The sequence below is a fragment of the Prunus mume genome, linkage group LG8, assembly GCF_029339155.1.
Source record: "Prunus mume cultivar Tortuosa linkage group LG8, ASM2933915v1, whole genome shotgun sequence".
Classification (NCBI taxonomy): domain Eukaryota; kingdom Viridiplantae; phylum Streptophyta; class Magnoliopsida; order Rosales; family Rosaceae; genus Prunus; species Prunus mume.
In genome coordinates, this window is record NC_142705.1 from 17,222,752 (window position 1) to 17,238,211 (window position 15,460).

Sequence of the window (15,460 nt, forward strand, 5' to 3'; positions counted from 1 at the left end):
TTAATTCACAAACTCTCCTCCTCCTATTTTCATAAAACAAAATTCATCTAGAGACTATAATATGCAACAATAGCCTCTAGACATTCTTGAGTGTCCTTGTCAATTCTAAAGTGTGTTTGGTGTTTTTCTTCGAGTTTGCACCTCATTGATAAACAACACCGCTAAATCACTTCATTGTATCCACAAGACTTTTTGAGTATCCCTTTGTACCAAGGTTGTAGGAGCAAATAAATTTTGAAAGATAGCCTTTACATAACCTTTCATATCTTTCATCTTCCATAGTCATTCCCACAAGAGAGATACATATCCAAGTGGCTCCCCAAGGCCATCAGGATCATCTAGAAATGTAGCAAACTATATGTCTCCTTTCACTAAATATTCTATTGAGTCACTATAATGAATCATCCCCTTTTACTCCTAGAAGGCATATCTTCTCTAGTGTCAGTACTGGGGGCATACTCTCTCAATACAAGAAAAAAGGTTAGTAGTGGCCAATTTACTTGTGACCACCTTAATAATGGTCACAAATACAGTAAATTTAATGACCAATAATACTACATGGTCAGTAAATTGATTAAGAAATATTTTTTATTGCATTTTTTAGGTTCAATTTTGATTTCAGTTCTGATTATTGCATTTTTTTTAATCTACTGCTTCTTGTGAATTTCAGTTTGCAGTGGACATGTTCTGATATAAACAATGCATGTCCTGATTAGACTGTTATATATTGTGTTGAATTTCACAATCCATTGATTTTCTGACCGATTTTGTTTGCTTTAGGCTAGTTTCATACATCTACCTGTAATGCAGTTGACCATGAATTTAAACAGCTGGAAATGTGGTCCTTTGAACTGAATGTTCTTCTATCTGGTCTTCTTCCAAACCCAAAGTTGGAAACCTCAGTGCTACATTATCATCCCTTTGCCAGTACAGTTGAGGGTCTGCGTAATTATGTTTCGATCTATTCTACATTTGCAGAATGCTGCATTCGTCTTGGTTCCTGGTGGATTTGGAGATCGTGGTGTGAAAGGTATGATATTAGCTGCAAAGTATGCCAGAGAGAACAATGTTCCTTACCTTGGGATTTGTTTGGGCATGCAGACTTCCGTGATTGAGTTCGCAAGATCCCTAAGCGACATTTCTTTCACTAACATGTTTTCTTCTAATTTTAAGATCATATATCAGCCCTAATTTAATTACTTGTTTTAGGTTTTGAGTTTAGAAAGGGTGGACAGCACAGAGTTCGATGAACATACACCAAATCCTGTTGTAGTTTTTATGCCCGAGATACAAATTTGTGGTGATGCTTTCCTATTCAGTTATGTACATATGGCTGCAACATTCTTCCTGTGATAGTTCATTCTTTTATGTCTGCATATAGCCTATAGGGTTCAAGAACACATATGGGAAGCACAGTGAGACTGGGATCCAGAAGAACACTTTTCCAGACTCCTGATTACAGTACTTCAAAGCTGTATGTTCATTATCTATTACTACGTTCAACCTGAGATATACAACAGATAACCTGTCTGTTACTGAAAATTCAAATTATAAGTTCAGTTACCTTGTTGCATTTATACAGTAAAGTCGGTGCGGGTGCCATGTGTTCAAACACTGCCGGTCTGGAAGAACCCATGGCACACGCAATTGAACTTTTACCTTTATTGCATTTATACTGTAAAACTCTTCAACTTTGTTGGCTAGTTTATTATTTTGCAGGAAGTCTTTCCTGACATCTCAACTATATGTTGTATCTGTGACTGCTTATATAAAAAAAAATCCCAGAAGACCACCACTTTGAAACTTAATTTTCCACTATTAGCATCTACTTTTAACATTCGTAATCTGGTATTGCTATCAATTTCTAGGTACCATAACTTGGAGTATGCGGATGAAAGGCATCAGCATAGATATGAGGTTGGTTGTAATTTACTTCAGGTGAAACATGATATTTCACAAGTGCCTTTATGTGGTGGACATGGTCTGATTTCGTCATGATGCAGGTGAACCCAGATGTTATTGGAATTCTTGAAGAAGCGGGCCTAAAATTTGTATGGAAGGATGACAGTGGAAGACGAATGGAGGTGGGTTTTCTGCCGGTCTTATGCTCACTTGTAGTGAGCATTTGTCAGAATTTACTTGGTTATAGTTGCACACAATCCTTTCTTACCATTTACTGAAAAGGATTGAATTTGAATATTTGACTGTTTACAAAATTTTGTTACTTTTCTATTCTGCAGATTTTAGAGCTTCCAAGCCATCCATTCTATGTAGGAGGCAATTTCATCCAGAATTTAAATCACGGCCTGGGAAGCCCTCAGCTCTCTTTTTAGGTACTAGTACAAACAAGTGAGCTTTAGATGTCATATACTCACATTTCCTGTTATAATTGGGAGACATGTATGTGTTGCAACATGCATCTTTGAATTACCATGTTTCTCTGCTGTATCTCTAGTGTTTGATATAGAACTTGGGCCATGCTTGTTTCGAAGTACATTACGGATTGTCTCTTTACAATTCTCATTTACATTCAGTGATGCTCTATCAAGTCGTTAAGTCTCTGTACTTCATTTGACCATTGCAATTCTAGGTCTTATCTTGGCAGCAACAGGGCAATTGGAAACATATCTTGACCAGCATCCAAATACAAGTTGACAGCATTGAGTCGCTGTCTCAATATTCCCAGATAATTTTTTCAAGGTAGATTTGAATGTGGATGTGGATGGGGCCTAGTGTAGTAAAAGCTATTGTCTTATCTAATTTTGTTACTTTGATCAGTGCACTAGTAAAAAGATTGCTATAGCAGTTGTCCTCGACTTCATCATCAATGAGGTTAGCTTATAACTCTCATCTTATTACAATACAATTTTTGCAAACTGCACAATATACTAATTTCCTAATTTCCAGTTATCCTCGACTTTATCATCAATGAGTTCCTAATTTCCAGTTACTTCAGACAAGTGACAGATAAACTTTAAGCAACTAATTAGAGATGCGCTAGCTAGCCCTTGAGTCTAATTATTCTTGCATTTAGTTAATTCCCGGTTTAGTGCATCTACTAGTGATGAATCTTATGTTATTTGTTTTTGGGAATCACTTGACATTTAGGTTGAACTTAAACATGTAGCATTTTGTTTTTGAGACATCTTGTGAATTTGTTGGAAGAATGTTAGATATATGGATTGCTTTTGAATGCAATGAATTATTCGATGCTATAAATTTTATCTACAGCACTGTTTAAAAGAAATTAATTGTGATTTCATATTGTAATACAATAAATAAAGAACACGGTGAGGTAAACCTAATTAGTTGCCAATTTTTTGAAAAACATTAGTGACCAAGCAAGTAGATCACTAATGTGGGCACGTGACCCAATTTCAGTGACCAAAATGCATGTTTTGGTGACCAAATTGTAAGCCCTTTAGTGACCAAATTTGTGGTCCCTAATAGTGTTTTTATTAGTGACCAGACAGGGATAGCCACTAATTCTTTGTTGTAGTGACCAATAGTAGACATTGGACACTAAATAGAATTTGTGACGAGTGACCACCCAATGACCAGCAATATTTGGACACTGATTGCATTCAGTGATCAGTGACCAAAAAGGGTGGTTACTGTGACCAAGTGGGTGGCCACTAATACCTTTTTTTCTTGTACTCTCTCTCTCTCTCTCTCTCTCTCTCTCTCTCTCTACAAGTGATAATGGGGAATGGGGAAGAAGACGGAAGTCAAAGCCGACATTCCGGATGGATTGTTCTCTTTGAAATTTCCATGGGGTGGGTGAGAATATAATGTTATTGTGCAAAATAAGGTTGGGGATGGGAACAGCACTCAAGAAGATAGGCACCACCAAAATGGGTATATTGAATTTACAAGGGTTCAACAAACTGAAAATTAAAATAACACATAATTGGAAATGAAAGGCACTCCATGGTTTTCCCATTTCTATCTTATGCATCGAGGTGCAGATCATTAGGGTGAACTGATCATGGCCCAACATCATGGGGGGGATTAGTATAGGTCGCAATAGTGGGGGCACACCAGACTAAATATGATTAATAAAGTCACATTCCTCTAGGTGGGTTAGAGCAACTGGTTTAGGGTAGCAAGCTTACCCCCTTACATCCAAGTTTGAATCTCCCTCTTCGTGAATAGATTATTTAGTGTAGTTTAGACTGTCACTTGTAATAAATAAAAAAAGATCACATTCCTCCATATACACCTTCAAGTTGCAAGAACTCTGAATCGTTTCTCTCGCACTTGCTTATGTTGCTTCCAAAGGATTGGCGCCTACATTGCTATCACCTTACATAGGATGGCTATAACCAACTTCCACATGGCTCACTGGATAGGCTTGATCAAATTCCATGGAAGGATTGGAAGCTTCTCTTGCTCTACAACATTTGTCAACAAAAAAAAAACAACATTTAGAAGCGATGGGGCACAACTTTTCCCCTATTCTCATAGGGACTCGATTAGTTTTTCGCTCAAAATATTCAAAGGATTAAACGATAATATTAAACTAAAATATCAAGCGATTTGATGTCCACAATGAGTAATATTATATAGGCAAAAAGTCACTTTTGGTCCCTGTAGTTTCTCACTTTTACCACTTTGATCCCTGTCGTTTCAATTTGGTCAATTTTGTCCCTGTAATTTCAATTTGAAGCAATTCAAGGACAATTCTCAATTTCTGGCAAATTTTTGTAACTTCTATTAATTATGGAAGGGGAATTTTGTCCAAAAATTATTAAAAAATTTATTCATTTTTAAAAATTAATCCCCACCCAACCCTAGTCAGCCACCACCTCCCTGTCACCCAACCACGACCCCAACCATCCAAGCCTGCCCAAACTCCAAACCCCAAAAAAGAAAAAATCCAGATGAGAAGAGGGTTCAGATCAAGCATGAATGAGGTGATCATGAGGATGGGGATGACGTCTCCCCTTTTTTCTTCCTTTCTCTCTAAAAATAAAAAAAATCCAAAACGATGGATTCAACCAATTTCATGTCACCAACGATCGCCATCATCGGATCGGCTGCTCAGCTTCTTCTCATTCTCGCCACCTTCCTCTGCCACCACTGTTCCTTTTCTTCCTCTCTCTCTAAAAATAAAAATAAAAATCCAAACGATGGATTCAACCCGTTTGTCTGTGATCGCCATCGTCGGATCGGTTGCTCATTCTTCTCATTCTCGCCACCCTCCTCCGCCGCTACCGGGAGGAGCTCAACAAGGCCAAGATCTTCGTCGTCGTCAAGGCCCATCCCTTCGATTCGAGATCTTCGCAAATCGCATCCCATGCAGACTTCGAGAAAGTTCGAGAGCTTGGCTTTGATGAAGGTTCCCATGCTGTCTCATGCGGTAGAAAAGCATTGGAGAAAGCGAAGACCTTGCTAATGTCGTTAATGATGATGATAATGATGAAGACGACGAGATGCTGTCGCTGCATGAGCTGGTGGGAAGAAGAAGAATCCATGAGCTCCAAGAGGTTGTTGGGGTCTAGCTACATCGTCATATCTGGAAAGAGGGAGGTTGGCTGAGGATGGGAATAAGGTGGGCGCAGTGTGGGGCTGGGTTTTGTGTTTTCGGCGAAGAGGTAGGGCTGGACCTAGGGGTAGGAATGGGTGTCGGGTTTGGAGGGAGATGGGTTGGGAATGGATATCTGTGAGGGCATTTTCCCTTCTATTTGGTCGGAGAAGAAAGTTTATGGATGGTGGGCGATGTTTAGGTGCTAGTTGGTGGACAATAGTTTTTGGCGATGGCTAGGTGGTGGTCTGTGGACGATGGTTTTTGGGGATGGTTGGGTTGGGGTGACGGTGAAGGGGTGGGGCTGAGAGGGGAGGGGGTTAGCTTTTAATTTTTATATATTTGATTTTAATGTTTTAAAATTATTTTTAAAGAAAATAATAATTTGTGGACAGAATTGCTCCTCTATAATTAACAGAAGTTACAAAAATTGTGACAGAAATTGAGGATTGTTCTTGAATTGCTTCAAATTGAAACTACAGGGACAAAATTGACCAAATTGAAATGACAGGGACCAAAGTGGTAAAAGTGGAAAACTACAGGGACCAAAAGTGACTTTTTGCCTATTATATACACTTGTTTTTGCATTGATTAGAGAAAGAATGAAGGTTATCGTTTTGACCCTGTCTCTCATTTCTAACAAAAAAATTAGGGTTTCTGTTCATCAGGTTGTCATAGGCTAACTTCAAAAATTCTTTCATCCTGGCTTCCATAGTAAATTCAAATGACTACCATATCAGCTCCTTTAGTTCACCATCAAAACCCTGCATGCATATTCACCTCTGAAATATCATTGCTACATTCAACAATATATGAAGACTTAATTCCGTTTTCTATTCGGTGGTGCTGATCTTGTGATTCTCCTTGTCTCGGCCTAGGCATAGATAAACCAAGATTGCACAGTGAAAGAATGAAAATGAAACAAATTTAAAGCTTGAAAGTGAAAAATAACTTAAAGTTATTGTTAGTTTTAGTTTTCATTTACTAAAGTAGTCCATACACATTGTTCCACCTCCCTCCTACCATCGTTCCCCTACCGTCCTTCATCGCTCCTTTTTTTCAAATATTTCCTGTGTCTTTATCTCTATTAAGAAAAAAAAGAGGAAAACTTACCATCTCAACATCTGTATCCTTAGGAAAATCTTCGCAAAGTTCAAATGAGATGAAAATATCTCCAATCATGGCCGTTGGCACTCTTTTCTGCTTTGCTTGAACTTAATTGTGCTATATGTGACTAGAAATGCAAATCGATTATGTGAGAGTGACTGGTCAAGGCCCTAAGCCACCAGAACAACCTATGAGAGAAAGATTTGATGTTTCGGACCTCAAATCTTTGAGAGAGAAAATTTTCTTATGTACCAATCAGACCAATAAGTCACTAAAAAAACTAGGGCTGTTCACGGTTTGATAACCGTGTCTTGGAGGAGTTGCCGACCACCGAACCGGAGGTTATCAGAGCACCTATTTTGGAGATCGCTGTCGCGCCTAGTTGATGCAAGACCGACTACAATCCGCACGCCGAGAAGTCGGTGCGGTTTGGTTTGGTTCGGCGAGCATCGATGGTAGCGGAGTTGAACTGAGATTGAGGACCACTTCCTGGTTGAGGGTATGGGGAGGAAGAAGAAGAAAAAAAGAAGAAGATGGAGAGAAGAGGGAAAGAAGAAGAATAAGATGCAGCAACAGCTTGAGGACCACTTCGTGGTTGAGTGTATGGGGAGGAAGAAGAAGGAAAGAAGAAGATGGAGAGAAAGACGAAGAAGATGCAGCTATTTACCAAAAAAAATAATAATAATAAAGAAGAAGAAGATGCAGTGGCGGGAGGAAGAGGAAAGAAAAAAAAGATGGAGAGAGAGAGAGAGAGAGAGAGAGAGAGAGAGAGAGAGAGAGAGAGAGAGAGAGAGAGAGAGATGTCAGCTGGGATGGGAGAAAAGAAAAAGAAAAGGAGAGTGTGTGGGGCAGGGAAAACCCTAACTTTTTAAAAAAAATATTTAGATTGTAATAAATAATACAATTACACACATTGCACAAGAAGGCACATCAGTCCAGTGGTATTTGGGCTTTGTGTGTGAACTCTGACCAGAGTTCGATTCCTCATGAGTGCATATAGTCTGAATTTTTAGGCAATTTGCATGGAATCGGTCCGGTTCGGGTTTCGCTGGTTTAAAAAAATTCAAACAGGTTCAAAATCAGTTCACTACTGGTCCGGTTCGAGTTTATGCTGATTTTAATAATTTTAATTAAAAAATCGGACCACCGCCAAAACCGGTCTAGTTCGGTCGGGTTTTCGGTTTAAATGTGCAGCCCTAAAAAAAACCTAAGAAATTAGCAACATCTCTATATAAATTATGTGAATCATTATTTTCACTTGCTACAAGTGGCACCTCTTTTTTATATGGAGGTGGAAAGTACTGATGAAATGCTTATCTGTGAAGTACTCCTAGATATTTTCACGAAGAGAAAGAGATAGTGAGAGAGTTAACTCTCCACTCCCTTGATTTCGATCCTTTGGTATATACCATGCTGGTGTTGTGATTGGTTGCTGTTTTCTTCTTGGTGTACAAGCGGACTCAGGTGTGAAGCAGAAAGTGACTTTTGGAGGAATGTTCTTGTGTTAGAATGTACACTATTATCAAAATATTTTTCAGCATAATTAGAATGTACACTATTATTCATAAAACTATAATAAAATAGATTACTAGTAGTATATTTCATAAAAGGAAAACAACATAATTTTTTTATTAAATAAACCAAAACGTTAATCACATGTAGATTACTAATACGTTAATGTTGAATTTAATTTCAAATAAGTTTCTAAATTAATTCCTACATCCATTACAACCATTTGAAGATCTTTCCAAATTCAATGTGTGTCATTAGTTACACCCCCACATAACACGTTATCTTGTAAATAGGGGTAGTTTTGGAATCCAAAAAATAGAATAAATCATATTTTAAGCTAGATTAGATAACTTGCTTACTTGAATCCTAGTCATTGGGTTTTATTTGAAAAAATTGGGTATTTTAAATAGAAAAATAAAGGAAAGGGTTGTAAGTGATTGAAAATGAATTTTATGGGTCTAAGCTCAATTTACTATAAAAATATATATATTAAGCCGTTCTACTATTAATAGTACCGATACCGAATCTTTGTGATAAAACTCCATACATACTGGGTGTGGGCTGCTAGTCTCTCTCTGAAATCTTGAAACCAAGTGATCAACCAAAGTTTTTTAATATGTTAATTTTGGTGACATTGAAAAATTATTAATCCCATTGATGGGAAATTGAAGAACGAAAAATTAACCCCATTGATGGGAAATTTGTCATCAATGCTTCTGAATTTGGTATTAGTTGAATCCTGTTTTATTCATTTAATTTGAACTAGGCTTCATTTGGCAAAATTCCAGTAAAAAAATCTTCAAGAATTTTTAGTAATGAAGGAAATGCAATGTTAACAATTGTAGTAGAAAAGCTTTTTGCCGCAAGTCTTTATGTCTGCAACAACACTGGAATTCTGTGTTATTATTTTGATTAGTAACTTTGAGTAGTAATGAAAGATATGTAGGAGAGGTTATGAAGTTTTGATGTTGTATTCGGCTAACAAAGTAGAAAAAATTGAAGCAGAGGGATCTTCAAGAACTACTTATTTGAAGAGACAATTTAACATCAATCCTTGATAACTCTAAAAAATACATGAACTTATGCTTTAACCATCAAATCTGCTCAAACATTTGAATGATACACAAATGAAATCCAGTACATGAATTATAATACACTTCAACACACTTGGAATTGAAATGGGATTGTTTCTCAAGAATTGATGAGGTTTGAGATGGGGAATTGCAACTTGCTATTCCAAACTTGAAGAACTAACTCTATGCACATCCTAATAAAATTCTTCAGAACAGAACTCAACCTCCTCATCAATGTGCTGAAAATAGGGAAACAATATTAAACTAGAAAAATAATACTCATCAGCTTATACTAAAATGGAAAGTGACAAATGGTGGCCAGTCTCAGTACGAAATTTTGTCAACTTGAAAAAAAAAAGGCAATATACAAAACACTCTAGAGCTAAAGAGAAGGATGCATGAACTTCTAAACACAATAAGTTACACCACATTGAAAAGAATGTGAGAATCCAATGCGGTAAATGTGAGAATCCTATCAGTAAAGAATGTGACCATGCTGACCAGTATTCCTATCAGTATAATTTAACAAAACAAAAACATGATCATATCACTAAAAACAGAAAAGTTCCTTCAATTCCTATATATCATCAGATGGAGATACAAAATACATTAAAGAAACCTATCAGAAACCCAATTAACGTAAATCCTAGCCATCTAGAAATCCCGTCTTAATGATTTCCTTTGTGTGATTTGACTTGCAAGAAGAAGTATTTTGTTCAACAAGAGAGAGGGGGTGAAGAGAACGATGTAGAAATATAAGTGTACATTTCTCTCTAATATTTTAGAGCACCCAGGGGTCTCCTTATTTTAGGATCAAGACAGGAGCATTTTTGGAGTTGGGTTCCTGACATTCACTCTAAATTTTAACTTAGAATCTCATTTAGGGAGGAGCCCATTGGAGATTCTCTAATGAGATACCACATCAAAATTAGGCTGTTTGTTTTCTTTTCGTCTACTATATCGCAATGATAGAACACTTGAATTAACATAACCTCAAACACAAATGAAATACATTGTAAATTCTTGTCAAATCGAAGCTTAAACAATCTTCACACGTAATTTTCTTTGTTTATATCATTAGAATCTAATTTGATCGTGCTAACTCAATTTAATTCTTTCCTTAATATGACATAATATGGCATATTGTTTTTAGTAATAAGATTTACTTAATATAGAAGTTGGAGATGGCAACATATATATACTCACCTCTGCACTTCTCTGTGTTAACTTCATATCTCTACTATCTCATTAGAATTCGGTCTCCTATTCAAAAGAAAAGAATGTGTATCATTGAGATGGCAATCAGGTTTGAAAAAGAAACACTTTAATTGTTATATTATTGACTAAACACCAGTGAGCATTCAGGAGCATACCTTTTTTCTTGAATGTTCCCTATAGTGCTATTGAGGTCCCCCATCCACTCAGACTTTCCCAACTCTGTGTACACTTGAATTACAGAATGTGTGTTGACAACCTTCGAAGTAAATGTTCTTAAATATGGACATCTTATAACCTTCAATTCCATCAAAGATGGCAAATTCAAAGTATAAGCTTCAGTAGAGAAACAAATGAGGTTTGGTAGATCTTTAAGCGTCATGGAATACAGATCGAGGAAATGTAATTTCCTGATCAGCACATTCAGTGTCTGCTTCTGCAATAACGTGTTCAATCTTCTCACAGTTCCCAACTTTTAAGTCTTCTAAATTGACAAGGAGCTTGGCTATAGTTGACAAGAACAAATATCGCAAACTGCCACAGAGGGATACACTTAAGAATGTCAAGTTTCCGAAGCCTGTGATATGATGTGAACCGCCCGTTTCCCATACGTGCATTAAACTTGGCAAATTGTATAACGACAAGTTACGCAACTTATTGAATGCTTGAACATTGTGGCTTTCCACATCCTTTGGTCCCTTGAGTTGGAAAACAACTTCCAATGACTCACAATATTTTACAGAAAGACGTTCTAGATTATCGTAATCATTTGAGTCTTGATCAAGATTTGTTGGTGCAACCTAGAAAATCAAACATGAATTGAGCAATTGTATATAATTTATATAATTTCAATATGGCAATGTCATTTTCGTTCTCAATTGTAGCTTACCTCTTGATTGACTGGACGTGGCAATATTTTAACAATATTTCTTCTTGAAGTAGGTTTGGTCATTGGGCCACATGAATAAGGTGTACATCCACATGATCCTGATGAAATACCTTCATCTTCATCTTCGTGATGAGCTGTTGAATCTTTCTCCAACTTTTTTATTTGTGGAATTACTGAAGCCAATGTCTTCAGTTTGTCGCATCTTCCCACAAACATAATTTTGGCGGCTGACCGTAAAGAAGTAGAAGCATCAGGACAAGGACTCTCAAGACTCGGAAGATTGGATAGATGAAAACTATTTAGTTTGGGAAACAAAGTCATGCCCGTGTGATCCTCTTTTTCATTTTCATCAGCGGATCTGACTATAGTTTCCATTTTCCAGCAGTCCGCTATACGGAGCACTTCAAGATTCACAAGTAGCCTGGCAATTGAATGTGGGAACACATATTGGAGATCATCAGCACCTTCTATTTTTAAATATCTTAAGTTTTGGAAGCCCTGGAATCCACGCGGAATGTTCTTCCAAAGGTGTCGACATCGAGAATGCCATATGGACAAATTTTGTAAATGAGAAAATGCTGGGACTGCCTGCCCATCCCTAACCATATGGCCTTTCGGATCAAAGAACACATCTACATTGGCCTCTTGTAGTTCCACTTCTTCTAGATTTTGTAACCATAAAATGCACTTTGGTGGAAATACTGCTCTTTCAAAGCTTCTAGAAGATTGATGCTCATCATATGAAGTTCCTACCACATTTTGATCCTCAGGCGTTGTTACCTGAAAAGATTCATTAATTAATAAATATTTAAAGAAACATTTTGTATATTCAAAAATGAAATTAATAACAAGCTCAATTATTATTATTTAAATTACTTCAATATGACTTCATATTAAAATATTAATAAAACCAAGTTTTAATCGGAGGACTAGTCAGTTTCTAGATTCTTTATGCTGATGCTGTTCAGACAAAACCTCTCTTCTACTTTGCACTGCTTTGCAGAATAATAATCACATAAAAGCTAGACTTTGTGGTCTCAGGTCAAACTAAATGCTTCCACGTGGCGAGAATAATAGTCAAACTAAAACCTCTCCTCTATATGATGATTTTCTTTGTGGTCTGCACATGCTCAATTATTTATTTTATTTTATTTTTTTTGTAAAGGCAAGTAAACTAAATTCCTCATTTATCAGTATGAGAACATTTTCAGTTTTTAGGAAGAAAATGAGTAAATAATAGTCAAACTAAATTCAGACGTGATGGCAAGTAAACCAAAATAAAAATAAAATTTGAGGCACAAACAATTAACAAAACAATTATACTATTCATACCTCATGGTTGGAGTATAGCTTGTTGGCTTCGTAGAAACCAACAAATTCATCAGATAGATCTCCGAGTGTCAACTTTGTTAATTTAGGGAAAGCTATGATGTCCGATGCCGTCTCATGTTCCCTCCACTCTTTTGAGACGATTTCTTTCATTTGGGGACACCTGGCAACACTTAAGCTTTGGAGTTGAACCAAGTTGCTTGCTACTGATAGAGAAAATACATATTTTAAAACAGGGCAATATAGTAATTCAAGATATCTTAAGTTGATAAAAGAGCTCTGTGGAAGTTGGTCGTGGCATATTGCTTTTAGCTTGGGCATCCCCCAGAGTACGATTGATTGGATGAGAGGGAAGGCTGTTTGTTGAGTCCAACTTGCTCCATTTACAAGGTATTCTATCTCAGGGCAGTCCCAAATTGTTAAAACTTTTAAGTGTTGCAATCCCTCTTGGTCTAATTCATTGAGGACATACTTTAAATTCTTAATCCTTTTCAAGAATAAATCTTCACATTTCTTAAATAAGACACGAACAATTTGAATCTCCATGAATTCCCTTGCATCACTTTCAACAATATCCAACTTATTTTCGAATGCATAACAACCAGCTCTTGTTGATGGAGTTCTAACCGGCGATGGTCCAAGTGAGTTGGATATGTGGAATCTTATTGTTGTCTGGATTGTCAAGTACAAGTCTTTTGGAAAGAAGTTGAAATCGGGTATATCTATGACTAAAACCTTCAAATGATTAGACAATAAAGACATCACCTCAACAAGGCTTGCCATCCTCTTATCTTCGCTTTCTGCTGCTGATTGTTCCCATTTGCGAAAACTATTTTCCATATACAACTCTTCAAGACTAGATAAGCTCGATAAGAGACCATGTGGAATCTTCTCAAGACGATCACAATTCGTGATATCTAACAACCTTAAATGTTTAAGAAGTCCAATTTCCTTCGGCAACTCTAAGATTCTAGAGCATTTACGAAAGCTGAGGATCTCTAAATTTTCCAATCTTCCAATAGCATCAGATATATCTGTTAAATCATAACAACCATTTAGGGACAAGGTTCGAAGGCTCTTCAGTAGTCCTAGTGACCTTGGCAAGGCTGATATCCCACCCATGTCTACCACTGCTAAAACCTTCAGCTCTTTCATCCCTTTACACATGATTTCCAAGCTATTTTCCGAATAACGTTCGCCTTCTAAGTGTAGAAGCTCAAGTTTTGGACACTCCAGGCCAACTGGGATCTCATCAATATTAATTGGTATCAGTGAGATTGTTGTGCAATGGTCGTATATCTTTGGCCACCCTTTCTTTTCAGCATCGCATCTTATTAGAAATCTATGTGGATCTCTTGAGGCAATTGATATGGCAACATCACGAACTATGTCATGCATCTTGGTATGGTATCCCCATTTGCTCTCTAGCAACAAAAACCTTCTTTGAAGTTTGTCAACCAAAGAATGCACTCTATTTCTTGCTTCTTCCACTGAATCAATGTTACTAAAATACCCTCGACCCCATCCATATCTAACCAAATATTCAATTGGAATATCATAATCTTCAGGAAATAAACAACAAAGCAAAAGGCATGACTTCGCTTCATCACTCTCCAATCTATCATAACTCCATTGTATGCTTGAATAAACTTTGTCATTCATCGAAGAGATGCTTCCAGGAGCTGAACTTTGTAGCTGTTTGAGGGCATCATCCCATTCATACTTCCTCTTATTTTCTAGTGCTTTCGCAACAGTTAAAATAGCAATAGGTAAACCTGCACACTCATTTGTGACTCGTTTAGCCAAATCAGGATGGTCCAAGGGTTTACCTATGATTTCACGGAAGAGTTCCCATGATTCCTCTGGTGTTAAAACTGGGATTGTAAAAATTTCTTGACTTCCCATTGCATTGCACACTTCCGAGTTTCGCGAGGTCAACAGAACTTTGCACCCTTTATGAGAAAGTTGAGAAGGAAGTCCTATAGCCTCAAAATCAAGCTCTGTCCACACATCATCTAATACAATTAGGATGCTATTTATTTCCATGAGTCTTCTGTAGAGCCTTCGTGCTCTTCCACTTTCGGTATTCTCGTCATATTTAAACCCCAGCTCCTCTGCAATTTCTGATTGAATCTTCTGAATGCTTGGGCTTTGGGACACAACTGCCATCACAATATTATCGAATGCTTTCAATCCTTCCAGCCTTTTGATGATTTCTTTCACCATTGTGGTTTTACCCACACCCCCCATACCACAAATCCCAATCATTCTAACGTCTTCATTCTTCAAAACCTCTATCACCCTATTCACATGTGTCATTCTGGATTTAAAATCCTTAAAACCTTCTTTGAATGTTGACCATATCATCGGTGGAGGTGCAGGATGGGCAACATTATTGAATGTTCCTTCTTTTTGGAGATAAAGAACATCTTGTGTAATCTTAGTGGCTTTCCTACTTATGTTCCACCGGTACAAGCATCGCCTTTTCATGCTGACTTCTTCCTCAAAATGCGACACATTTTTAATTAACTCGTTAACACTTGTTAGCCAACTTTGAACATCAGAGTTGATAACTTCACCATTCCTTTTGGCAGCATTAACCAATTCTTGCACCCCATCTTTCTTCTCAAAAAGCTTTTTAAGTTGATTCTTTAGATCTTTCATGTTGGTATCATAGTAAATCAAATAGCCAGATTCTCTGCCTATTGGTCTCACCAAGGACTCTGCAATTTTGGACGCAATTGAAATAACAATATCCATTTCCTTGTGAGATCAAAGACACGTAGATGAAATGGTTATCTCTGTATC

The 15,460-nt window shown here is 37.1% G+C and overlaps 1 protein-coding gene and 1 pseudogene across 2 annotated transcripts; one reads left to right on the forward strand and one right to left on the reverse strand.

Moving 5' to 3' along the window:
* Window positions 1-396: 396 nt before the first annotated feature.
* On the forward strand, window positions 397-3,198 carry LOC103333689 (uncharacterized; annotated as a pseudogene). Its single transcript, XR_016122911.1, has 8 exons — window positions 397-480; window positions 979-1,107; window positions 1,210-1,323; window positions 1,720-1,917; window positions 2,004-2,084; window positions 2,241-2,333; window positions 2,591-2,700; window positions 2,779-3,198. The product of XR_016122911.1 is annotated as an uncharacterized LOC103333689 (transcript).
* Window positions 3,199-10,448: 7,250 nt separating this feature from the next.
* On the reverse strand, window positions 10,449-15,460 carry LOC148914883 (putative disease resistance protein At1g51480). The gene is given in 5 exon segments (XM_089043325.1): window positions 10,449-10,482; window positions 10,593-10,825; window positions 10,827-11,234; window positions 11,324-12,088; window positions 12,656-15,460. Coding segments are annotated over 5 exon segments (4,197 nt in total). The 5' UTR covers window positions 15,413-15,460.